Source organism: Lacerta agilis, chromosome 4 (assembly GCF_009819535.1).
Source record: "Lacerta agilis isolate rLacAgi1 chromosome 4, rLacAgi1.pri, whole genome shotgun sequence".
NCBI lineage: Eukaryota > Metazoa > Chordata > Lepidosauria > Squamata > Lacertidae > Lacerta > Lacerta agilis.
The window spans coordinates 21,208,910-21,236,602 of NC_046315.1; the positions used below are offsets into that span (position 1 = coordinate 21,208,910).

Consider the following 27,693-nt stretch of genomic DNA (forward strand, 5'->3'; position numbering starts at 1 on the left):
TTATAACACAGAACACAACTACTTTATAATATGGTCATGGGTGCAGGCAGGCAGAAGGCATAAAACAATGCAGAACGGCCTTCAAGTGTCGGGTTGCAAACTTGCAAGGCTTAGTCAGCATTTTTTTCGCGCTCCTCTGACACGAGCAGCAGGACGGCTTCGGCGGAGGCGGAGAATTGGGAAAGAAAGAGCCGCCCTTCAAAACCAAACTCTGTGAATTCGAAGGCGCCTTTTGCGCAACTTGGGAGCGCTCCTCCTACCTACGCTGAGGAAAGCGCCCGCCCTGCGCATTTTGCTGGGCCTAGTTCTAAGGCAGCCGCCGGGCGGCGCATACCAAACGCTTACGAGAATAGCCGCAGCTGGTGCCGGTTGCGTAAGGGGGAGGGCCCGGCCTTCGGACTTTAGTCGACCTGAGAGGAAAGTGAAAGGAAGCTGCAGCTTCAGCCTCTTCCGCTGCTGTCAAGACTGACGGAGAGTCCCTTCCTCGATTACCGCCGCTGCCGCGTGATGGCTGCTACCACCACCGCCGCTCTCCTCCGGGCTGCGGCCTCCTCCGGCTGCCGGCTTCTCTCGGCCTCCCGCGGGGCCGGAGGCGGCAGGGCTGCCGCTGCCAGCCTGGGCCCGTCGCGGCTGTTCCACGCCTCGGCCTGGGCGCCGTTCAGGTAAGCGAGAAACCTGTGCTTGGCCGCCCTTCCTCGCGGCCTCTCTCCCGCTGCTGCCTCTCCCGCTCTCTCTCTCCCCCCCCCCCCCCCACGGAGTCTCTGAGAAGGTCGCTCCGGCTTCAGCCTCTCGGTTTCAAGAGCGGAGGGGAGGCTGCCTCTCGTGAGGGGGGCCTGGGAGTAGAGACACGCGCGCGCTTAACACGCTGTCAATCTCACACACTTTCTCTCTCTCTCTCTCTCTCTCTGTGTGTGTGTGTGTGTGAGAGAGAGAGAGAGAGAGAGAGAGACGGAGACAGAGACCCCTCTCTCACACTCTCTCTCCCTCTGTCTCTATAGAACAGGGGTGGCCAACTTCCAAGAGACTGCGATCTACTCACAGAATTTTGTGAGCAGCTACTGTGGAACCTTAAACAGTTTGTTCTATCACTTTCCCCAAAACTCGGGTCTCAAAAGAGCAGTTTAAACATTTATACAAACCATCAACAGTTCACAATGAGTTCATTCAAGTGCTGTCATATTTGGAATTATGTATTCAGAATATGCCAGGTAATTGGATGCTTTGTATTAGCCACTCGCGGTTTTTCTTGTTCACTTTTAGTCCTAATGTATGACATAAACAAAGTAAATAAGTAACTCTGGATGGAGGTCGCAGCACTCAGAGTTTAATTCTTCTGTACTTTGTTTTCTATTTTTACAACTTTGTTTAAATAAAACTGTGTTAGGGGGGGAAAAAGAATTAAAAACTGGCAGTAATCTACCCCCTTTTGCGGGGTTCAGGTCGAGGTTGTTGAGCTTCTTTAGGAAGGAAAGCCATCCATGTTTTGGGGGGTTCGGGTCAAAGTTGAGCTTTTTTTTTTTTTTTTTAGGAGGGAAAGCCCTGTTTTGGGGGCTTCAGGGCAAAGATGTAGAGCTTTTTTAAGGGGAGCCAAAGCTGCTGAGCTTCTTTGGGGGGAGCCAGTGATCTACCACAGATGTCCAGTGATCTACCAGTAGATCACGATCTACCTGTTGGACATGCCTGCTATAGAACTATGTGCTGACTAGTAAACCTTTATCAGGCATTGCGAGCATAGGCCACCATAAAACATCCGTATCCCATGTAACTGTCGACTATAATATCACTATATAAAGTTGGAGGGGACCCCGAGGATCATCTATTCTAGGCCAACTCCCCGCAATGCAGAAATAGGCAGCTGTCCCCATTGAGCCTGAAACCTTGGCATTATCAGCTGGGCTTATCCAAGAGCAAAGTCTTGCACACACTGTCTCTCACTCTCTCTGCCCCCCTCCCCGCTCTTAACACACACTCTGCTTCTCTCGCACAGTCAATTTAATAATAATAATAATTTTATTATTTGTACCCTGGCCATTTGGCTGGGTTGCCCCAGCCACTCTGGGCGGCTCCCAACATAATATTTAAAACACAATAAAACATCAAACATTAATAACTTCCCTAAACAGGACTGCAGATATCTTCTAAAAGTAAGATAGTTGCTTATTTCCTTGCACACTCTTTTTCACACCCACTCACCTCTCCCTCACATACTCTTTCTCTCACACGCTCTCTCTAACACATACCCTCTGTCTCAGTCACTCACATGCGCTGCTCACACACAAACACTCACTTACTTCCCAACTGACCTGCCTCATGCGGTTGTGGGAATAAAGTAGGTGTAGACTCCAGAACCATGGGTGTGCTGCCTTAAGAGCTTTCCAGAGGAAGGAAAGGGTTAAAATAGATGTGGAGAAGCTGTGGCCCTCCGGTGTTGTTGGACTCCAGTTCCCATTATCTCTGCTTTCTGGGGCTGATGGAGTCTGATGACATCTGAAGGGTCACAAGTGCCCCATGTCAAATGTAAGGAGAGAATGTGGTATAGGTCTCTTGTGTCATCTGAGAAACCCATGCATAAGAGGCTTGAGGATTTTGAGTTCTTGACAGTGAGGTCCAGTTCACTCAGGGTTTTAGGTTTGCTTGTGGTGTAGTGGTTGGAGTAGGGGTGGGAAACCCTCTTTCTCCCAAAAGCCACAGTCCCTTGAGGGTAATCTGGGAGGAGGGCTCCATAATCTGGGATGGGGGCTAAAATCAGTGGTGGGTAACAGCTAGAGCCAAAAGTGGCACAGGTAGGTTGATACAGGTGCAAATGTTCATTGAAGTAACTCAGTCCCAAACCATTCTGAAATTCAATAGTATAGCATGCATGTCAGCATGGATATGAGTGCCTTCATCTCCTAAATACTGTATATTCTGGCGTATAAGACTACTTTTCAATCCAAGAAAATCTTCTCAAAAGTCGGCGGTCGTCTTATACGCCGGGTGGAGAATCTGTGGTCGAGTATATCTCAAACTCTATATTTTAACTTTGAAAAGTTGCGGGTCGTCTTATATGCCCAGTCATTTTATATGCCGGAAAATACGGTATATTATAGCTAATTCCTCACAGTAGGCTTTTGAGGGTTCTAGACTAGAGCCTCTTCCTTATGTCCACATCCAGGAGGCCCTTCACCACATTAAAAAAATTCCACTGGGTGACTGTTTGCATTTTGAACTGGATGCCTGATTCAGCAAGAAGTTCAGGGTCCCTACTTCCTATCAAACCAGCTCAAGGCTGAACTTTTCCTGCACAAACATCCTTGACGCATTCTTGATATACGTAAGCAATTATGATGCGCAGCGGGAATTGTTTAAGCAGAGTTTTCATTGAAACAAATAAAAACTTTTATTAAGCTTAAAATAAACTTCTTCATAGAAATAGATCACATATAGAATACAGGCTTTTTATACTGGCACACACTCTGAGAGAAACTAGTCACCACAGTCACGGTAAGTAACACACAGCACTGAGCAGACAGTTACAGACTAGAATGGCAGTTATAACAGTTAGGCATCAACAGCTGTTCCTGCTCTCATGCGTCTTTGTCACATGACAAATTATCCTTCTTTCACGCACTCTTTTGCAGTTTTTACATCTCTTCACATGTAGGCTATCTCTCAGAGATAGCCACACACTGCCCCTCAAGCCTGGACTAATGCATACAGTGCAGTCTAGAGGACACATTTGGGAGAGGCAAATCCCTTCTTTAACCACCATTTGGTGATGCAAGATAGGCTGGCATAATCTTCTACAAGGAAGCTGACTATAATCAACCGCTTGTGTAATATATTTACAGTTGACCGAGATGCTTGTCTGAACTTAACATTCTGTGCAGGACAAGGACAGTTGCACACTGTGCCTGATAGGCTTGTGAGCTATGACAATGCCCCATCACATGTCCCTTGTCACGTTATGCTATCGCTTGCTCTTCGGTCTTGTGGGTTAGAGACAAAACTGCAAGAGATGCTGTTGTGTATGTATGTACAGTACAGTACAGTACAATATGTGCTGTAGTTTGTACTAGAGTGGTATTTCCCCATAACATGGATTTGACTTGTGGCACTATAGTCTTGCTTGTATGCATCTTTGAATTGTTGTACAGTACAATCACGTATATGCCTGTTGTCTTTGTCCATGGAGTTTTCTTGGCAGGGATACTGGAGTGGCTTGCCGGTTCCTCCTCCAGGTGGATTACGTTTGGTCCAAACTCTCCACTATGACCTGTCCATCTTGACCTGTTTATAGCTTCCCTGAGTTATTCAAGCCCCTTCGCCATGACAAGGCAGTGATCCATGAAGGGTCTCTGGTGTGCTCTGGTCCACGGTTTCACGAAGGGTCGGACATGACTAAACGACTAAACAACAACAACAATCACGTATTATTGGGGGGGGGGTTGGTTCAAAAGGTTCTGTGTATACGCAAAAAATAATATACTCAGACCCTTGAAACCACCCCTGTTTGAGCATCTCTGGGCTTCCAGAGCCAAATGCTGTCACAATATCTCATGGAGCTGTCCAAGTTCCTGCTTGATCTCATGGAAACATCCCAGGCCTGATGCATGGAGAGGGCCTTGCTTCCCCAGCAAGGCGGAGAGCTTAAAAACTCTTTTGCACCAAGTTTTCCTTTGTCTTGCTTGCATTTAACTTGCATTTAACTTTCAACCACAATTGTGCAAGTTAAACCATATTTGTTACCTGAGGCACAAGTAGCCTCAGTGGCTAGGAGTTCCTTTTGTCAGTTTTGACTGGTATGCTAGCTATGGCTGTTGCAAAACAGAGACAGTCACCACTGTGGTCCATGCATTGGTAACTGTAAGACTGGATTACTGCAATGCATTCTATGTGGGGCTGCTGGTGGGTTTGATCCAGAAGCTTTAGCTAGTGCAAAATGTTGCAGCTAGACTGGCGATGGGAACAAACTATCCTCAGCACATGACACTAGTGTTAAAAGAACTGCACTGGCTTCCCATCTGCTACTGGACCAGGTTCAGAGTTCTTGTGATAATGTATAAAGCCCTGAGCAACATAGACCCAGGATACCTTAAGGACTACCTTATCCTATGTGTTCCAGGTTGATTACTATGTGATTAACACTATGGACTCCCTGCCATTAGAAATCAGGCAGGCACTGTCCCTGCCTAGCATCAGACATCAGGAGAATGATCTTTCTGTAGATAGAATTCCACATAAGAAGCAAAAAGACCTTGGCGGGTTTGTGTGTAGAAAGTCATTATCTTTAAATGCTATTGTTTTAAGCTTTGTAAAAAATTGTGACGTTAACCATCAAATTAGCAAATACTTGACTGAATTTTGCAGATAAACAAGGTCATTCTTTCATCTTTGATTATGTCTTATGGCATGACGCCTTGTTCCTGAGAATAGCTTGTCGCCGTCTTCTGGAGTGGGGAGATGGAATGAGGGGATATTTGACAAGAATTGAAAATGGCATCATAATATTGAATGTGGCATCATAATAAATCATGCCACACGGTGCTTGAGAGAACTAAAAATGTTTTTGGATGTGTTTAAGTAAACTAAATATATTTTAAAATCTATATTTATCAAAAGTATTCTAATCTTCAACCAATTTTCTCCTCAAAGTGGTCCACAAATATTCACAGTTTGTTGTTGGGTTGCTTAACTAATATCCTTAGGCATCTGAGGAAACTGGTGTGGCTGCATAAGGAGTTTACAGATAAGATGAGAGTTAAGAAGGGCATGTATAGAAGTGGAAGAAAGAGGAAATCACAAGGGAGCAGTATACATGAGTAGGGAACAGTTGCAGGGTGAAGGTCAGGCTGGCTAAAGCTCAACACCAGCTCATGTTTGCAAGAGGGGTTAAAAATAATTTTAAAAGGTTTCTTTGGCTATGTCCGAAGTAAGAGAAAGAACAAGAAAGTGCTACCGGGTAGGTCCTCTGCATTGAGAAGATGTAGAAATGCTATTGGGTGACAGAGAGAAGGCAGAACTACTCAACACCTGCTTTGCCTCTGTCTTCACACAAAAGGAAAGTAATGCTCAACCTGGTGATTAGAGAATAAATGATGTAAGGAGGGAGCTGCAGCCAACGGCTTCAAGTTACAAGAAAGGAGATTCTGACTAAACACCAGGAAAAAACTTTCTGATATTAAGAGCTGTTTGGCAGTGGAACAATTTCCCTTGGAGGTTTTTAAGCAGAGGTTAGATGGCCATCTGCCATGGATGCTTTAGCTGAGATTCCTGCATTGCAGGGGCTTGTACTAGATGATCCTTGGGGTCCCTTCCAACTCTACAATTCTATGATTCTGTGATCCTTTTGAATCCTTCACACTACTATAGGTAAAGGCTGTTAAAGATAATAGTTTCTTTATTTTTTTTTCAGCTCAGAAGATAAAGTTACTGTGCACTTTATAAATCGTGATGGTGACAAGCTAACAGCCCAAGGGAAGGTTGGGGACTCTCTTCTAGATGTTGTGATTGATAACAACCTAGATATAGATGGATTTGGTAAGTACTTACTTCCCTGTAACTAGAGAATAAGAGTTCATAGGGAAATGAAACATTGTTTTACTTGGTTTGACTAGTTGGATCTAGTCTTGGCTGCTTTCTTCTAGGTCCTACTGATTTGAATGGGAGAGATAAGTTTTTACTAGAGAGCTCCAAAGCCAGTGAATTTTAATAGTAAACCAAAATAGTGCATTCTGAAACAGGCATGAGTTTCATTTGACATTGGTCTTTGAGTAAATGGTAGCTTTCCCTGAAGCCATGGTCTTTTCCCAAAAAATCAGTTGGTTTAATTTTATTCTACAGTGCAAGAGATTTCCCAATTTAATTGGTTGCCTCATGACTATAAGGTAACTGTATTTCATTATTCAGGATATGTTTCCAATTTCTCTGGTTGAAATCATGCAAGTTAAATGTGCGTAAAATGCACTCATACTGTACTGTTTGACATGCCAATACGTATATGAAATTTTCAGTTATCTAACAAGGGAAAACAAGTAAAACAACCAATATCTAGAAAGTTAGGAAAAAGTTAACTTTCCTGTTGGAAATTCTCACTGACTATTGTAAATGGTTACAAGTTAGTGTTAAAATGCCTACAAATGATTTTCCTGATTTTTTAAATATTTTTGAAAATTGTATCTTTAATTTTGTCACTAGGGGGCATTGCAGATTTAGATAGCTTACTGCTCCTGAAAGACTTAAACATATTTGCCTGCTTCATGCAGATCTTCCTTTCATTGGCATAATGCTCTGTTGCCGTTAAGATGGTGTTTACAACCACATTTTTATATTTAATTATTTTGGCTTTATTTCTGTTGCCGATTATTACCTGACACATATTTCACAGAAACTATCCTAATATTTGGTTATTAATAAATGTTGCAGTTCATGTTTCCTAAAATATCTTTAACAAGGAGAAAGAAAGAAAGCTAGGATTCTGCAACCCCTCTGTGGTTGATGAACTATTTTTATGTTAGAAGTTTAAGGAACACCTTGTGTTCATCTTAAACAAAACCATTCCTTCTAATTTCAAACTCAGCTGGTAAGCACCAATATAATTACAGTATAGCCAAAACAGGACCACTATGAAACATCCCACACAAACACAAACACTCCACAGTGAGAACAGAGTCTCGTTAATGGCTAACACAGTGTTTTTCAACCACTGTTCCGCGGCACACTAGTGTGCCACGAGATGTTGCCTGGTGTGCCGTGGGAAAAATTGAAAAATTCAAGAGAATTACTTTATATATAGTCAATATAGGTACAGAGTTAATTTTTTTAACATTTTCTAATGGTGGTGTGCCTCGTGATTTTTTTCCTGAAACAAGTGTGCCTTTGCCCAAAAAAGGTTGAAAAACACTGGGCTAACAGAATGCAAATTGTCTTGGGTGGGACAAGAGGGAGGGAGGCACTCCAAGTTGTAACATTTTGCATTCGGTCACACTTGTCAAGTTTAAACTACATATTGCCCTCCACTTTAATAGTAAATATATACTTAGTTTCTTTAAGATAAGATGATATGAAAAGGAAATAGGCCTGCTTTGCATTCTGTCTTTGCTTCTGAAAGATTTTCAAAGTTGGCCAAAGGTTCTCCAATTCCTTTCATCTTAGCTTCACTATTATCTTATGCACAGTTCGTTAAGTCTGCTGAAACTAGTATAAGAACTAGTTTTCAGTGCTTTCATATTTTCCTAAAATTTTAAATGTAATGAATGCTGTTTAACTGTCCAGTCTTAATTATTTTTTCAAACAATCCTAAAAAAAAATTACCTTAAGCTTGGGATTTGTTTTAATTCAACATTTAAACCACACCTAGCGTGATAAAATACTGCTACTCATATACTTTTAGATAATGGGGAAAGTTTTGAGATAATTTAACATGGCATACTTGTTTAGTGTTTGTTAAATATTAGTAAAATTATTTTTTAAAACTTCCAGAGCATGCACACGAAAGCTCATACCAATAACAAACTTAGTTGGTCTCTTAGTTGGGACATGGGTGGCGCTGTGGTCTAAACCACTGAGCCTAGGGCTAGCCAATCGGAAGGTCAGCGGTTTGAGTCCCCGCGACAGGGTGAGCTCCCGTTGCTTGGTCCCAGCTCCTGCCAACCTAGCAGTTCGAAAGCACGTCAAAGTGCAAGTGGTTAATAGGTACTGCTCCGACAGGAAGGTAAACGGCGTTTCCATGCACTGCTCTGGTTTCACCAGAAGCGGCTTAGTCATGCTGGCCACATAACCCGGAAAAACTGTCTGTGGACAAACATCGGCTCCCTCGGCCAGTAAAGCAAGATGAGCGCCACAACCCCAGAGTCGTTCGCAACTGGACTTTTTTTTTTTTTTTTTTTATAAAGATTTTATTATTTTCCATTAAAACAAAAAGAAAACAAAATACAACATCAACACAAAACATAAGCATCAATAAAAACACAATCAACATTGAACATAATCAACAATAAACATAATCAACATTCAAAACAATAACAACAATAAAACATAACGATAACGCATACAAACCTTAACCAATATCTTTCTTTGTACATTTCTTGTTTCTAGCTTCTCTGTTTGGGGACTTCCCCCGTTCCCTCCACTGTCTTCAAAAAACATATACTTCTTCAAGGTAGCTTTATATATTGTTCAATTTACTTTTACCCAAATTTTAATATACTTAACTTTTACTTAGTCAAACATCTCAGTATCTATGTATCTTATCTTAACAACCTATCTTAACCTATTTTGACACATGCATCTTTCACATAACATCAATTCCTCTTACCATTTATATCTAACACATATCTACCAAAGCCGGTGTTCTGTCTAATTCTGCTCAAATATTCAATTTAACTGATTTAACCAAGTAGTCTTTAAATTTTTTCCACTCCTGCGACGCCTTCCCCTCCCTCTGGTCCCGGACTCTGACGGTCAGTTCTGCGAGTTCCATGTATTCCATCATCTTCATCTGCCATTCCTCCACCGTTGGTATCTCTTCACCTTTCCATGTTCTTGCCAATAAAATTCTAGCTGCTGTTGTGGCATACATAAAAAACACTCTATCCTGACTGGGTATTTCTTCATTGGTTATGCTCAGGAGAAATGCCTCTGGTTTCTTACAAAAGGTAACTTTCATTACCTTCTTAAGCTCATTGTAAATCTTGTCCCAGAAAGCACTTACCGCTGGGCACAACCACCACATATGAAAAAAGGTACCCTTCGCATGTTTACATTTCCAACATACATCTGACATTTTGGTGTTCATCTTAGCAATCTTAACTGGTGTCAAGTACCATCTATAAACCATTTTCATTATATTTTCTCTTAAACCATGACAAGCAGTGAATTTAATACCTTTTTGCCACAATCTCTCCCAGTCATCCATCATAATATTATGTCCGACATCTTTTGCCCAATCTATCATTGAAGATTTAACCAGTTCATCTTTTGTATGCCACTCTAGCAAAAGATTATACATTTTGGAAAGGTTTTTGAAGTTCGATTCTATCAGTTCTGTTTCCAGTTTTGATTTTTCTACTTGAAAACCAACTTTTTTGTCCATTTTAAATGTTTCATAAACCTGATAATAGTGCAGCCAGTCGGGGACCTGGCTTTTTACTTGATCATAGCTTTTTAGCTTAAAGGAGTCCCCTTCCTGCTGCAATATGTCCATATATCTTAACCAGTTTGCAGACATATTCGGTCTCTTATATGCCTTGGCCTCCACTGGAGAGATCCATCTAGGAGTCTTTCTCTCAAACAGGTCTTTGTATCTAGTCCAAACCTGATATAGGGATTTTCTCACAATATGAGACTTAAAAGTTCTGTGAATTTTAACCTTGTCATACCAAAGGTATGCATGCCAACCAAACATATTATCATGTCCCTCCAAGTCCAACACATCAACGTTCTCTAGTTTAAACCAATCCTTTAACCAGCAAAAGGCCGCAGCTTCAAAATAAAGCCTTAAGTCCGGCAGGGCAAAGCCTCCTCTGTCTTTAGAGTCTGTTAAAATCTTGAATTTTATTCTTGGCTTTTTGCCCTGCCATATAAATTTCGATAGGTCCTTTTGCCATTTTTTGAAACAGTCTAATTTGTCCAAAATTGGTATGGCTTGGAATAAGAACAGCATCCTTGGTAGGACGTTCATTTTAACCACTGCTATTCTTCCCATTAACGACAGTTTAAGTCTTGTCCAAATCTCCATATCTTTTTTTATCTCCATCCACAGTTTTTCATAATTGTCCTTATACAGGTTCAAGTTCTTATTTGTGAGATTGATACCTAGATATTTTACAGATTTAACAAAATTGAGGCCTGTGGCTTCTTGAATTCTTTGGATCTGTTCTGCACTCATATTTTTACCTAAAACTTTGGTTTTCTGCTTATTTAGTTTAAAGCCAGCTACAAGTCCAAATTGTTCAATTAATTCCAAGGCTCTGGGGACACTGCCTTCTGGTTCTTGCAGGGATAACATCAAATCGTCCGCGAAGGCACGTAGTTTGTATTCCTTCTCTCCCACTTTAATTCCTTTTGTCTGTTTATCTTTCCGAATCATATTTAGAAGAACTTCCAGGACCGTAATAAAAAGTAAAGGGGAGATAGGGCACCCTTGTCTTGTTCCTTTCTCTACTTCGATCTCCTCCGATATCACACTGTTTACAATGACTTTTGCTCTTTGTTCTGTGTAAATGGCCTTAATGCCATTTAGGAATTTTTCTCCAACTCCCATCTTTTCCAAGTTCTTTTTCATGAATGTCCAAGATACTTTGTCAAAAGCTTTCTCTGCATCAACAAACAATAGTGCTGCATCTGTATTTATGTCTCTCTCCAGTTTTTCTAAAATGTCCACAATAATTCTCGTATTATTACTTATTTGCCTTCCTGGCAAGAAACCTGCTTGGTCTCTATGAATATGGTCTTTCAACACTCTTTTCAACCTTGTAGCCAAAACATTTGCAAAAATTTTATAATCCACATTCAAGAGGGATATTGGACGATAGTTTTTCATTAGAGTCTTATCAGTATCTGGTTTTAAAATCAGTGTGATAAAGGCTTCTTTCCACGTCTCTGGTGCCCTATCTCCTTCTAGTATTCTATTGCAAATTTCTCTTAACGGCTGTGATAGCCAGTCTTTCAATATCTTATAATATTTTGCTGTTAATCCATCCGGTCCTGGAGCCTTCCCCTGTTGCATGTTGTTTATTGCATCTTCTATTTCTTGTGTCGTTATTGGGTGGTTGAGAATTGTTAGTTTTTCCTCTGGGACCTTTTGCAATCCGTTCTTTTCCAGAAATCGGTCTATCTCTACTTCATCTATCTTCTCCTCCTTGTACAGTTGCTTATAGAATCTCTGAAAACACCATCTGATTTCCTCCGGTTTCTCTACATTTTTTCCATTTACTACCAATTTACTGATGACATTTGCCTTTTGTCTTTTCTTTAATTGCCAAGCTAGTAGTTTTCCGCATTTATTTGCAGATTCAAATGTTCTTTGTTTCATCATTTTCACTTTCCATTCAATATCTTGATTCATAATATTCGCATATTGGGATTGCAAGTATTTAATTTCTTTTTGGATTTTGACACATCTGGGATGTCCTCTTAGTTCTTTTTCCTTTTCTTTGATTAATTTCAACAATCTCTCCATCTCTGCACTTTGTTGTTTCTTCTTTTTTGCCTTTTCACTAATGAGGAATCCTCTCATTACCGCCTTACTTGCATCCCAAGCAATCCTTTTCTCCACATCTGAATTCCAATTAATTTGAAAATATTCTTTCATCTTTTTCGCCGCTCTTTCTACTAGCTTGGTATCTCTCATCAATGCATCGTCCATTCTCCACCTGAAAGAATCCTTGGAAATCATTTTTAGGTTTACCTGCACCGGATTGTGGTCTGAAAGCGTTTTAGGACCGATTTCTGCTTTTTGTAGTTTTGGAGCCAATTCATTCGAGATCCAGATATAATCTATCCTCGACCATGACTGCTGAGATTCGCTGAAATACGTTGCCTCTGTTTCTATGGGATTTTTTAATCTCCAAGAATCTACCAAATTCAAATTGTCTACCATTTCAAAAAAAGTCTTTGGGAGTTTCCCATCATTTGTTAATTTTGTTCTTTGAGATCTGTCCATTAATGTGGAAACTGCCCCATTAAAGTCTCCAAGGCAAACTACCTTATAGTCCAAATAATCCAACAGCAAATCATGGATTTTTTTGTAAAAAATCGACTTTCCATCATTTGGTGCATAAAGTCCCAGAATCAAAAATTTTTCGCCTTGTACATTAATTTCAATTGCGATGTATCTCCCTTCTTCATCTTTAAATAGCTGTCTTGGGCTATATTTCTCCTTTGCATAAATCACTACTCCTCTCTTCTTGACCTTATCCGATGATATGAACTCTTGGCCTAATTTTTTGTTCTGTAGCAATCTTCTGTGGCGCCGGACTATGTGGGTTTCCTGTAGACATATTATATCCAAATTCTTCTTTTCTATGCTGTAAAACACTCTGCGTCTCTTTGGTCTCTGATTTAATCCCCGAACATTCCAAGTCATTAACTTGAGCGCCATTTCTTTGTTTATTCCTCTCCTCCAGTTGCCTGTCCTTTCTTATCTTGTTCTGGATCTTGGCTTGGTCCTGGTGGTCCCGGCGGTGGTGGAAATACTTCTGGAAACTTGTAAAGCTGTGCTGGGTCCAATGGAGTTCCTTTGAAGTGTTCCAGATGCTTGTCCAAAAACTTTTGCTTTTCCGCCAAGGACCTTATTCTAATCTTTTTCCCTTCAAACGTGAATGCCAGACCTTCTGGAAATTCCCAACTGAAGGAGATTTTTCTTCTTCTTAGCTCCGTCACCAGGTCGTTGTAAGGAGCTCTTTTATCTAAAAAGAATCTGGGGATATCCTTGTAAAAAATTACTTTATTCTGCTGTACCACCAGGTTGTTTCTGTAGTGTAAATCCAGAAAGTAGTCTCTGTCGTGCCTATCGTGCAGCACAATCAAACAGTCACTGACTGTTTTAGTGCTTTTCTTTCCTCTGGAACCTCTTGGTCCAAATCTGAAGGCCTTCACTATGCGTGCTGAGACGTTTACCTCTTCTAACTCCCAAAAAGTCGAGAATAGTTTCACAATATAGGCTTTCAGGTCTTCCCCCTCCAATTCTGGAAGACCCCTCAAGCGAATGTTTCCTTCTCTCTGGTGTAGTTGCAGAAAAGCAAGAGACTCTTCCACAGTCCTCTGTCGTGTTCCAATATTTTCAATCTGCTCCAAATCTAAATTGTCCAATTTTTCCTCCACCTTTTTTATTTTTTCTCTGACCACTTTAATTTCTTCTGAGTCCTTTTTTAACGTAGTCACCTCCTGCCCAATTTTATTAATTTCGTCTCTGTTCTTTCTTACGTTTTCCTCAATTTGGCCAATCGATTTTTCTAATGTCTGGGTGGAGGCTTTAATATCGGCCTTAATATCCACTTGGAGCTTTTCTATTGCAGAGTTAACTGTTGTATTCACTGATGCACCAATAGCATTCACCGATTCTTGTGTTTGCTTCAACCCTTCGGTGACACTTTTTAGGCCTTCTGCAATTTCTGCCACACTTGCAGCCAATTTCTCCATTTGTTCCTGAAGAGTTAAGGAAACAGAGCCTTTCCTTTTTTCAGAGCCAGTTCCTTTAGATCTAGTTTCCATTCCCTGTGGGCTCTGCAACTGTAATCTCAAGGTCACTCCAGTTGCAACTGGACTTAACTGTCAAGGGTCCTTTACCTTTTTAAGGTGCTACTGGAAGGAATTTTTTTATTTTGTTCTGGGAAAGTCGTCTTACCGACAGTAGAATTTAATGCAGAAGTCTTAAAAGTTTCCCTACTAGTCTGCCTAATTGTTACGTTTGTCTTTAGGTGCATGTGAAGGAACACTTGCCTGCTCCACTTGCCACTTAATCTTTGAAGATAATATATTTAAAAACCTAGATGCAATCACTGATGAGGAAATGGATATGCTGGACCTTGCCTATGGATTGACAGACAGGTAAGGTGAAACCAGCTTAAAATCTACCAAATGATCTTACAGTTTCACTCCAGAACTGACATACCTAGTAGTCATACTAAGTATATGAACCCCGCAAACAGTGGCTTATCATAACTATGATTTATTGGAAACAAGACAGTTTCAAACTATGGATTATGAAGCTGGCTTGTTTCAACAAACCTTAGTTGATACTAACCACATTTTAGGACTAAACAGTAGTTAATTAAAAAATGGAAGCAAAAGTTTCTGATTTACTCACCACCATGCCAAGGAAGGAGAGAAATGCATGACTACAAAGCTTCCTATGACACATTCCCTTGGTGATGGTTAATCATGATACCCCAAAGTAATCTCTATATAAAGCAGCCATGCATCCTCTTGGTTACTCTTTAATTTATCAATCTATGATGCAGGCTCCTACCTGTAAGATCGGCTCTGGCTTTAAAGCTTCTTTGACTTCTTCTAAAATTTGGAATCAACTATTCAAAACAATGAAAGAGCCCAAAGCAAATCCACACTTTTCAGTTTCTTTACAATTTTGAATGCAGCTTTTCACTATCAGCCAAAAACATTTTCCTTGCCAGTTTCTCTTAGTGTGACTTGACAAGCAAACATTTTTGGCAGATAGTCTTCTCCTGTGGTGTTCCATACCTATTAATTTGGTAAACAAACAAACCCAAAAGCTCAGTAATTGATGCAATCTTAGATGATCAGCTTGGGAATAGAAATGTTCCCTCAGCCTTAGGTGTAAAATGTTAGTAATGGTGACCTACCGTACAGGGTTGTTATAAGAATTACAACAAGCAAATATATGTGAATTTAAGCCTTTTCCTCCTTGATTTCTGTCCTTGTACATATCATATTTAATGGGTTGTATCCAGTGCTAATCCTACTTGGAGGAGACCCATTGAAAACAATGGACATAACTAATTTGGGTCCATCAATTTCAACAGGAGTACTCTGAGTAAAACTTCGTTGGATACAACCCTTGAATTTACCTTCTCCCCTCCCCAAAGAGTGCCACATCCATGCATTTATACAAGTTTATGTAAATGCTCTTTTTTTCTCTGTAGATCTCGACTGGGTTGTCAGATCTGCTTGAAGAAGTCTATGAACAATATGACTGTTCGAGTGCCTGACGCTGTTGCTGATGCCCGCCAGTCCATGGATATGAGCAATAACTCTTTAAAATAAGGCCTTCAGGGTATTTTTTGGGACATAAAATATTTTTATAACTTATTTCTAAATGTTTTAATGGAATGAGAAAATACACACAAATATGCATTTTTGATTATAAAGATTAGATTGTAAATATTAACTTTATCTGTTAGCCTTAAGAGTTTTTGAATCTAAAATTAGAGACCACTTAGAAAGACTATGTTAGACACACAGGCTACAGTCCAATACTCACTAATCTAGGAGCAAGTTCCAATTAATTCAGTGTGACCTCTACACAGTGTAACTTCTACACAAACATGCAGAGGATTTCACCAACTGTGCCATTTTGTTCCTAGAGGAATGCTTCCTTTTTATTAGCATTTACTGCTAATAATTCTCCCCTCTTTGTAGGGGAGAATTCCATAAATGGGTGTCACTACTGAGAAGTCCCTCTCCCCAGTTGTCACCCACGTAACTTCTGACTGCGGGATCACCCAAACGAGGGCTTTGGCATATGGGCAGACATTCCTTCTGGATTTCTGGTCCTCTAACCTGTTTATGATTTCTTCTAGAATAGCATATTACATGAAATAACACATCTTATAAGAACACATTTACCAAGGTAATTTCCAATATGCACTAGGGCATAAAAGAATGAATCAAGAAATGAAATAAGCCAAGGGAGATGATAATAATTACTGTCTTCCTCCACTGGTCCATGAGGACTGTACAATTGCATAATGAAAAAAAGCCACATTTATCCTGCTCTGCCTCTTTTGTCCCCTTTAATGCATCTTGTACTCCAGTGGCACAGAATAAATGCATAAACAATACGACTTAAAATGCTCTAGAGTTGGTGTTTTTGTTGCAGAGAAAATTTTCATGCACACGTTGGTTTTTCCAACATGAGCCACAATGGTTTACACAGAAACATTATACTCTGCATTCTGTAGGATGAAATCTTTTATCCTAAAGCAACTTGCCACAATATCAAATGAATGTGATTGTGAAGTGGCAAACACAGTAAGCTTTAGATTGGTAAAGAGCATTTCTGTGGTGGCATTTCAATGCAAAGTTTACCTGTGCTTCCTTTGGAAAGAAAATGTTTCTTGAGTTAATCCTAGGTAGCTAGGCAGAAAGAGACCAATGTTTCTTTCCAGTCCTGTAATTATCCTGTAAATGTTGGTGTATGTATTTCTTAGTTGTAATAATCTGAAATAAATTCTTTTTCTATTATTGCTTTTGTAATTAGGAAGTGTCTTTCAATTTTTAGGTTTAATTAGCAAATTTGGCAGAGCCAAATTTCTTGGTGCAGTCTTATACATCTCTACTGAGAAGTAGGTCCCATTGAAGTAAGTCCCAATTGGAAATTCACAATTGCACATAATTTTGGCCTGAAATTCCAATTTCAAAAATTCATTTGATCCTCAGAGCCTGAAGCATATTAATATACACTTGCATTATTTGTTACCTAAATCCTAGACATTTCTGGCGTATTTTGCCTGTGATAACATAGTCTTGTTTAATGTTTTCTGGGCATGGGAGTTGATATGCCCACATCTAAAGCTATGTAAACCTAAGGGAGGGACAACTCCATCCCTTACTTATGGCAAACTCTTGACCATGTGGGTTCTGTCTTAGGAGAAATTTAAGCATGTTTAAAATGGTATGTGCGCTGTTACTATATTACAAGGCTGGAAAAGCATTTGATTTCCATAGTATCACTAAATGCTTGAATATCTGTATTCTTCCCCATCCACCCCAAAACAGGTGATATTGTCTATTTGAAGTGGGATATCTGCAGGCCTAAATGGGCGGGGAGCTGGTCTCTGCCTCTATTATTACAGGAACATAGTGGTGGGTTTGAATGCTACCCACCAACCTGTCTTGGGCAGGGTGTGTATAATGCAACTCTTGTGCTGTTGGGGAGTTCGTTCTGAGTCCAAAGGGTTGCTTTGTTGGAATAGAATGAATGGTTTGCTAACATATGAAAGTTGGACTCTATTCAGCATTTGATAGCCTGATTCACATGTAAACCATGGTTTATTGGGTCATCCAAATCTGACACAGCAGCTTAACGACAAACAAACCATGCTCATAAGTTATACAGTCTCTGGCTAAATGTGGCTTGCATTTCTGTGTATCATATTTCTAAAATGATTACTAATGGACACAAAGTAGTCCCTTGAACTTGAAAATTGATTGATGGCACTAAGGTATTTCCAAAAATAGTGCTTTTATCTGTAATGTTTTGTTTGCTGCAGTTGCTGGGCTTAAATGTCAGCTTTGATGGAAAGGACAAGGAAACAAGAATTTAGCAGCGTTCTTCAAAGTTGCTTCACAAAATAGCCAGCTGTTCTTTCTATCAGGTCAGGGTAAAGGACAATTCTGGTAGCACTGTTCCTTCTGTGTTCTCATCTCGGTTACATTGTACAACTCCCTTTCCTAAGGAAAAAGCCCATCTTTTTTGCTGTGTTTGAATGAATTGACTAGAAACGCCATCACTAAGCGCTATTCATAGATCAGTTGTGTGTTCCGTTTGCCCTTTCTGCCTTTGCAAAAAGATTTGAGAGTATCCTTGTGTGTAATGCATGGAAGCTCAATACATCTGGCTTTAATAGAGTAGTCAGAAATGCATTCCTGGACTCTTGGCTATGCTTTGTGTTTCTTTTATCAGCTATTGGTTTCAAGTGGAGGAAGAATTCGCTAATAGTTTCAAGAGTCCAGATTACAGTTTTAGGTTTGCCATCATTGATATTTTTACAATATAAGTTGGGAGGTCAGAAATGGGTTGGGCAAGGGGGTACAACTAACTCCTGGTTGCTCCATATACTGTGGCTGTAGTATGGAACCTAAATAGCTACATCATCCATCAAATTTTCTACGCTTTAGCTGTTGCCAAAGACTGAATTGAGTTTTGTTGGCCTTGGAAGCAATACCAGTGGAAGAACGGTTTTTAAAAAAAACCAAAACGAAACAAAACTGGACTTAAAGAATTATTAGCAAAGAGTATTTTTTTCTAAGTTAAGGTGCTATTCAGCTACTGAGAGCCAAGTCCACATCATCATGATCAGCAGAGATAATTTCAGTGGATTCCTGTATGCTGAATTCACAATTCTCCATGTCCTGAAGGCTTTACAACGTGTGTTGAACTGGAATGTCACAATGCTTGCACATGTTGAGGAATCACAGGCACAATTCTGCTGGAAAAACAACTTGCATTTTCAGCATGTTAAGATAGTCATATGTAAGGTGCAAGACTTGGCTGACAGCTTGTGGAGTTATTCTTATGTGGTATATTTCAGAGCCTTCTGTATTCATAGAAAGCATGTGCTATAATCCTGGGTAATGCGAAGGGGGGTTGGAATGAGTGAATATTTTCCCCATGTTAAAATCCCTGCACATAGAGCAACTAGCATATCAAGAAGAAGGGTTCCATAGCCTATTCCTGGTGTGCTAGTTTTCCATGTGCATGGAGTTAATGTCTTCATAGGAGGGCTATGCCACATACTTCTAGTGAATTAGGTAGGTGCCTTTTTTAATCAAACCTGGGTTCTATCACACGGTGTGTCTGTGTTTTGCATCAGGAGACAGAAAAAAATAGCTTACTTTAAGAATCTCCAGGGTGTATTATAGTTCTCACCCCAGTGCATCATGAGGGTGCTCTAGATTTCCTGTGTTAAGCAAGGGATTGTATAGACCTCTTCCAACTCCATTAGTGAATGAATGATACCATGCAAGAAAAATGCCTGAAAACTACACTTTCCAGTGTGTGTGCGCGCACACACGCACCATCAAGTTTTACACGGGAGGTAAGTACATAGCATTTACGGTGCAGTTAATTGTTCCCTAATTCAGTCAATTGCTATATGAACAAAGATAGGAGCTAGTTTCAGCAATTTTATTTTTTAGTCTATACCACTTTCTGAGAATGCCTTTGAAGCTCTGTGTCCAAAAACAACGTGAGAAAATGCTCTAACACACCATCTTGACAACAGAAAATCAAAACCCACCCATAAAATAACAGGGTTTCCACATATCAGCCTCATTAACCTATATTTTACCTCAGCCTCATTAACCTATGAAGAGTGGCTGGGGAAATCCAGCCAGATGGGCGGGGTACAAATAATAATAATAATAATAATAATAATAATTATTATTATTATTATTATTATTATTATTATTATTATTATTATTATTATTATTATAATGGGCAGGGTGGAACCCTACCACCAAAGACAGTTTTCATTACCTTCTGGCCCTATGAGCTACTCTGGGCAGGGACACCCAGAGGTGCAATGCCACTGTCAAGAAAGCAGAAGGAGATGGCATTAACAAGCTGGAAAACCTGACGGTTTCCAAAAGTTCAGACAACATTTTAAAAAGTGGTGTGAGTAAAAGTAAGCTAAGGAGAACAACTAAAAAGAGCCTGCTCAGTGGGTGCAGAAAGTTCACTGACTGTTAGGGGGATGGGAAACCAGGGGAAGAGGAACTGGAATGGAGTATCCCGGAAAAAGGCATGGATGGCTGGAAACCTGAACAGCAGTCTACACTCCTTGGAGAAAAACCTAGTGCTGATATTATTGAAAAGCTTGTATTATGGGGAAATGGGTTTCTTATTAGTTAAAGAATTAAACTTCTCTCTTTTGCAAAGCCAGTGCATTTAAAATTAATTGCCTGGTTTTCTGCCTTGGGAATTTAAGATCTTGAAGATTATTCTGTGTGCCATGAAGGAGAATAAGTTACTCTTTGTTCTTAGGGCACAGCAATTTTCTTTCTGTTTCCCAACTTACCGCTGGTGTAGTGTAAAGGGAAGGTTTGTCTAGGTTTGCAGCTTGAAAGAACTTTGTAAGACTGAGCATCTCTTGGTGTCTTTGAAGTTAGAGACCTTTCCACCCATCCTGGGAGAGTTAATAAGCAAATTCTCTTTTGCTCTGATTGGTTGGGGAGATATTTAGAAAAGCCTTCACAACTTTTTGTCTGGTTCCCCAGCCGCAGCTTAATGCTGCAAGAATTTCTCCACTTTACCCAAGATTCTAGTCTTTGTACCTTTCTCCAGGACAACAAAAGCAAAAGGAATTGTTTCGGGGGCCAGATAGGCCATGTAACATACACATCTCTGTCCCCCAACAAGGGGAATGGCCAGGAGCTCCTTAGAAGGAATGGTCAGGGGACTACTGCTGCTGTCATCTCCCTGCATCTGCTGCCTGAGGTAGTCACTTCACATTGCCTAACGGTAGGACCAGGCCATCATAGGGGACAGCAAGGAAGAATGAGTGGCACCGTTTAAGAAAATGATCGGGTGGCATCTTTGGAAGACTGAATGCTGTAAACCAGATGTTTTCAACCTTTTTGAGTCCACAGCTCCCTTGACCTACTACATTCTTTCTGTGGCACCCCTGTGAAGTTCAGGAGCCCAGTTATATCACCCCTTGCCTGCAGAGCTGGCAACCTCTCACCCTTTTCCAAACACCCTTGTGAAGTGTTCCCTCAGCTTCCTCTCCTTTGGAGTCCTCCGGGTAACTGCTGCTGCTGCCCCTGGTCTCTGAGCTGCATCCCCTGCCCCAAAGAGAGGTGCCTCCTCACACTGCCCCACAGGGGCCTGAGGCTTGTCTGTCCATTCCCAACAGCAAGGACTGGCTGGCTGGGCTCCCTTGCCTGCTTGTTTGCTTACTCCAAAGCCGCCTCAGCTCCTGGCAGCCAGCACCCCCTGGCCAGCCCCAGAGGCACCATTTGCCTTGGGAGCTTGTAGCCAGGGCTGCTGCAACAAGCAGCTAACCTTTGGGAGACAGAGATACAATAAGGCATCAGGAGGGAGGGAAGGAAAGAGGGACAGAGGCCAGTGTTGCCTATGGCACCCCTGACCATCATTCAAGACACCCCAGGGTGCCACAGCACACTGCTTGAAAACCACTTCTGTAAACAGAGAACAGAAATAAGAGCAGAAACCTGGGGCAAGGGAAGGTCATGGTGTGATTTCAAGTTAAGGACTCAGAGTTTGTGCTGCTATTAGCTTCCAAATTTGGGAGTCCTACCATTGCTGTCTGGCCTTTAAAGTCATCAACTCATGTGCTGAACGCTAACAAGCATGGGTAGCAAATTGGCTCCCCTCTCTTCACCCGCCAGCCCACCATGACCTGCAGCAACTCTGGAGAAAGTAAACGCTGCTGCTGCTGCTGCTCGCTGGCCTAATGAGGAAACAGACTGGAAGTCTCTCCATTCAATTTTCTCCTTGGCTGTGGGCAGAGAGAGCGGATCGGCTTGCTCTGTTGGGCTAATTTCCCAGCCAGCAGCCGATGCAGCATTCCTACTGCGAGATGGGGAGCGGAAGAGAATTGCAGAATAAATTGGAACGATGCGGGATGAGTTGACATTTCCTCTGAGTAATTCTCACGGGGGGAGTCCAAGACTTCTAGCCATCAAAGGCCCCGTAGGCGCAGAAGGAGGCGGCTGCAGTCGAATATGATAATACTCTGTCTAGCCTGACTTCAGGGCTTCATGTTTGGCAAGCTGCGAGTTCCTTTGCATGTTTTAGAATGCCGGTTTCAGTTGAGATGGAAAGAAATGTCCCTGTGCTGCAAGATCTGAGTCGGCAACAAAAGCCTCTTTCCTCTTTCTACCTTTAGTTCTCCTTGCTTCGTGTGCATAGGCAAGCTGGCCATGTCCTATTAACAATGCTCTCCATATCAGTTTTAGCACAGAGAATTCCTCCTTTCTGTTAAAGTGTTAATAGATTCACTTCCCCTCTGTATAAGCCAATGCTACTGCTTAAATGGCAACAACCTTGGAACTTGCTGAAGGGTGCACCAGTTTTGAGAGAGGCTGGTTTGGGTTACTTTTACAAGAGGGGTGCTTTGTGGAGGAGATGGGGGGGGGAGGGTTGGCCAAGCTTCTTCCCCCAACCCGGCTTCTCCATGTCCTAAATAAACTACTGACAGGAGCAAGCAGCAGCAAACCACACTGCGCAAATTGGAGTTAGCTCTTTATTAGCAAAAACAGGATCAGCACAGGAGTGTCAGGCCTAATGAGCATAGCAACTCATATTCTGGCAGATCTTGCCCCCACAAAGCAGTTACTGAGACTGAAACTCCCCACCTCCCCCACAGCTGCCTAATTCCGCTCCTCTTCCAGGTTTTCCCCAAGCATTCTGAGACTGTGCCTGTATGAACTTATGCTCCACCCTCTTTATACCTCACTGGTTCTGGGAGGGGAGCTTGTTGCACCAGGAGGGGGAGACACCCATGCATCTTCACCAGCCAGACCCATCTCTGCCTCTTGGCTTCCCTCTTCTGCTTCAGCTTCTGGGCTTTCCCTGCCACAGACTCGCTTCTCACCAAGCCCTGTTACCTCATCAGCTTCCGATACCATCTCCTCCCAGCCTTCTCCCTCTAACCACTCATTGTTTTCCCATCACTCCTCCCTGGACTCTGAACCTTCTTCCCTTGAGGGGGTCGGTGGTCTCCCAGCTGGTTCCTCCCATCATTTCTCTGTGTCCAACCAGTGCTTGATATCTGCCTGTAACTTAAGTTCTGGTGGAATTCCGCAGCACTGCATCACCAAACTCTGGTCTCCCTGAGCTTTCCATCACAGCTACCTTCCTGGATGGACAAGCCCTGTCTGCCCCACCTTCAAATAGAGAACGGTCCTTTGATAGGCCTTTTAAAAAAGGACTCCTGGCAAAGGCATCTTCTCACTGGTGGTGTTATCTTTCAGAGTGATGGACTGGAGACTCATTTTGATTGGCTGCAGGTACAGCTAGCACTTAGTGAAGGAGGGGGGAAGCAGTCAAAAAGTTGAGGTGGTTGGCATTCAGCTGGATAGAAGTATACCCTCTTAGCTCTGTGTAATTTTCCCTGCAGCCAGGGGAGGAAGTCTTTGAGCTGGGGGATAGATTGAAAGACAGGGTTTCGTTTTTGTTTTTTTAAAGAATAAACAGATAATTGAGAACTGGGATGTTGAATTTGAGAAAGGAGAAGTGGAGTTGTAAGGGAATGCTGTACTTTGGTCTTAATTCAGTCAGAAGGGGATAGATATTCTGAAGAGAAAAGAAGAATCCCCAACTAGTTAGGAGGCATGTTGTCTCCCCTGGTCTGATATACTAATAGAGGAGCCTCCAGAGTATAGATTTGTAGAAGGTAGGGAAATTGACAAAGTATCAACTTGTCTCAGAACCCAAGTATTAAGACCTACGCTGCAATATCTCTGCAAATAGTTGGAAAATTATCAAAGTGCCCCATTGCCTACTATTCATCTCCAAAGTCACTTGCTGGTCCACCTAGTATGAAGGAAGGTGAGAATTGTGTGTCAATGTACGGTAATGTTTGTTAACCGCAAGATTAGACTTTGCTTCTCCGCATTCCCCTTGTAGGTGCCTGTCTCTAGACATCTCTCTAGCTTTGGTCCATTGCCTGATCTTGTCGCTAAAACTGCTTCAAATGGCATACTACTTCCAGAGCTATCACTTAGCAAGAATATGTCTTCCTCTGACAAGCCTCTGTGTATGGGGAGCTGGCACTGAAAGGAACGTAAATATGCCCACAAGGCAGTTAATGCTGTGTATTCAGCTGACTCGGACATCCAGCCCAGCCACCAGTCTCCTGTGTTGTGCCCAGGAGGTGACTTTGACACTTCCACTGGTGTCTCTTTCCAAAGAGCTGGACCATGCATCCCTACTGTAATTGCTTTCCAGAAAAGACAGGGGCCAGAGGGGTGATGCTATCCCTGCTAGTGAAAGTCAACATACCACAGGGGTCATGTAAGAGGGAGACGGAAGCCCAGATGGATCATATTCATTGGAGACTTGACGCTGCCTGCTTTGCTGTAAAGATGGCCGAGGTCATGGCTGTTGCTCTTTTAAATATCCACTTTGAAAAGATTATTCCCCTGCCTCCAAAATGTAACAGTTGGACAGATAGATAACGTTCCCACCCCCTCCCCAGAAAAGTATTCAAGGTTCGAAGAGGGTGAAGACTGATGTAACACATTCAGACCAGGGCTTGCGTCTTGAAAGCAGGGCAACATAAACACTCTAATTTCTGTCCCAAGGTAAGCTCTGAAAGCAGAGTTTTGCATGTTTTCAGCACGGTCCTGTTTGAATTAGGGAAAAAGCCAATAGTGGAAAGTGCTTGTGGCTGTGTACCTATGGCATGATCATTGCCTTCCAAAGCAACTACTCTATTTCAAACTTAAAAATGGAAAGTGTAATGCTGGTGGTCAGTAAAAGAGGTTCAAAGACTCTCTCAAGGCAAATCTTAAAAAATGTAGTATAAACACCGACAACTGGGAAACACTGGCCTGCGAGCGCTCCAGTTGGAGAACAGCCTTTACCAAATATGTCATGGGCTTTGAAGACTCTCAAACTCAGGACAAAAGGGAGAAATGTGCTAAGAGGAAGGCACACTTGGCAAACTCTCACCATGATCAAGTCTTGCCCAGAAACCTATGTCCCCACAGTGGAAGGATGTGTTGATCCAGAATTGGCCTCCATAGTCACTTATGAACTCACTGTTAAGACCGTGTTCATGGAAGACAATCTTAGCTACGAGTGGTTGCCAAAGAAGAAGACGACGACGACATCACCAAAACATGTCTGCCTCTACTCCCCCACAAGCCCTTGGCCAGTTTGCTGGATTTTTTAAAAAAATCATAGAATAGTAGAGTTGATTGTTTGCCTTTGTTTTAATATGAAGGATAAATGTGCATATGGTGTCTTAACCAATATTTTTAAGGTACATAGCTCACCTGCAGGAGGTGTGGCGGAGCAAACCTGATAGTGTTGCTATGCTCATCTTACTTATGGGCTTACCATAGGCATCTGGCTGACCACTCGGAGAACAGGATACAGGACCACATGGGTTGCTGGCCTGATCCCGCAAGGTTCTTACGTTCGAACAGGAAGCAACATTTGCCTTGTTGAGACATTTGCTTGCAAGGTAAATTGCAAAGGGAGACACAACCTACAGGTGAGGGCTCTCCTGTTAGGAGCATCCTACTCCTGTGTAGGACCCTGGTAGAGACACATGCCCGACTGGCTTTCTCCAACCCGAACATCACAGTGACTGATGCCTTGGAGACATCAGCACACTTAGGGATCCACAGAGTCTTCACAGTTTGCGTAACAAATCCAGTAGCTCAGCATTTTGGCTAATTACGTTTATTTACATATAATACACTGAGAGCATTCTGACTTAGCTCCTGCCTCTTTCTCATCAGACAGCAAAAAAGAGAAAGAACAAAGGACAATAGTCCCAGTTCACGGAACACAGTAATACCAAAACATCCTGTCTCCATCACTTCCCACTGTGGAATGAAAACATACACCGTCAATCCCATGACTGCAGACACGGGGAATGAATCTCCAACTATCTGCTGTGAAAGTGTTGCATCTGCCTTGTCCTCCAGATATCAGGGCAGCCTTCGCCAACCTGGTTCCTTCCAGAAAGGCAGGCTAGGAGTAATACTGTACCACCTGACCAACAAGCTGATGGAGGAAAACATCAGTCAACAAACAGGCAATAGCATATTACTATGGATATGCAAATGTCAATAATGTAGTGACACACACCTGCCTTCACATGAAGAGATACCAACCCCAGACCCATTGTTCTGGGGAGAGGACAGAAGGGCCCAGGAGGCTGGGAATTTATCCCTACCCTGGGCATGCAGAGCCAAGTGCCACCATTGGTTAGTTGGTCCTGTGCCCAGGGAAATGCCCTGTAATTCCTGCCACTATTGGCCAATTTGGTGGCAGGAGGATGATCTGGCCTGCAATAGGCCAGCTCAGAGAGGAGGCTTGGGAACCTGCCCACAAAGCCACCCGCTTGAGAAGGGGCAAACAAACTTCTGCGGAGAGGGCCCCCGAATAATTCAATCAAACAGAAGTGACAAGGCTGTAGAAGTAATTTGCCAAATTTCAAAGTGGCAACTCTTTGCAATTATTCAATGCCAGGAGATGCATTTAAACATCTCTATTGTTTACTCATGTCTTCTATATTTATTTGTTGGGAGCAGGGAGGTCTTGTCTCATCTATGTCATATTTATTCAGTCTGCTAATGGAAACAAATGTATATGCACTCTGGCCTGCAGGGTTGACTGCAGGAGCTAATAAGTATTCAACTTGTCAACCTTCTCCTGCCTGACACAGAAGCACACTCTTCAGCCAGAAGCGTCGCTGCTGAATGACTGATGCGTAAAACAGAAGGGAGGCGATTCTGTCATTCCCGAGAGCGGCAAACTATCACAGTGTATAAAATGAGCAAATATGTGTGACACATTGGGGCGGGGGTAGTCTTAGAAACAAACAATCTGATCGGCATGGAGCAGGGGGGAAGTGGCAGCCACCAATTATCTGCTACCTTTAGGACCATAGGGAAAATAGTGTGTGTTTTGTCTTAGGCACAATTAGCATAGACAAAGATGTCAAAACCTTTGACTGGGCCAGAATCTCACCCAGCAAGACCAGGTTAGTAGTAGTTTAATTTTCCTTTGCTGCTCGCAATTCTATAGCATCTTCCCACTACATCTGAGGGCACCAGCTTGGCTAACATGGATATGTTAGTTTTGAGCCACATGTTAATCTGGGAGAGGTATTGGAATTCACAAATATGAGTTGTTGAAACATCCCTGCATAGGTCGCCTGGGAAAAGGTTCTATATATGCTACTTTGGGGGACTTTTGTTCCTTCTTTAGCACAAGCCCATCAGCAGTTTTTGCAATCTGGTGTGAGGCTATGTACAACACCGCTGTGTCGTGTGCTGTTAACACGACGGATTGCAATGCAACTTGACAGTGCAGACCACATCTTTCGGTTTGCTTCACATCACTGTGAGTGACGGCCCAATCTGCTGAGTGTAATGTTGAATTTGCATGGGGGTCAACGGGATTGACAGCCTCTGTTGCCCATGTTATTTCAGCTGGCTCGGAAACCATAGCGGCAGAACAAGACACGGGCAGGCAGGGTCACAGGAAGCTCCTTGGCCTACATTGCCCACCCATTGTTGAAACAG

At 42.1% G+C, this 27,693-nt stretch overlaps 1 protein-coding gene across 1 annotated transcript; it reads left to right on the plus strand.

Annotated features, from left to right (window-relative positions):
- The first annotated feature begins 329 nt into the window (after window positions 1-329).
- Window positions 330-16,530, plus strand: FDX1 (ferredoxin 1). The gene is made up of 4 exons (XM_033146268.1): window positions 330-662; window positions 6,395-6,519; window positions 14,400-14,529; window positions 15,603-16,530. The coding sequence occupies exons 1-4, from the start codon at window positions 508-510 to the stop codon at window positions 15,721-15,723; spliced, it is 531 nt and encodes a 176-aa protein (XP_033002159.1). The 5' UTR covers window positions 330-507; the 3' UTR covers window positions 15,724-16,530.
- Window positions 16,531-27,693: the final 11,163 nt, after the last annotated feature.

Coding starts and splice junctions, on each gene's coding strand:
- FDX1 (XM_033146268.1), top strand. CDS start 508: ATGGCTGCTACCACCACCGCCGCTCTCCTCCGGGCTGCGGCCTCCTCC. Junction 663..6,394: donor TCGGCCTGGGCGCCGTTCAG/GTAAGCGAGAAA, acceptor TTTTTTTTTCAG/CTCAGAAGATAAAGTTACTG. Junction 14,530..15,602: donor GCCTATGGATTGACAGACAG/GTAAGGTGAAAC, acceptor TTTTCTCTGTAG/ATCTCGACTGGGTTGTCAGA.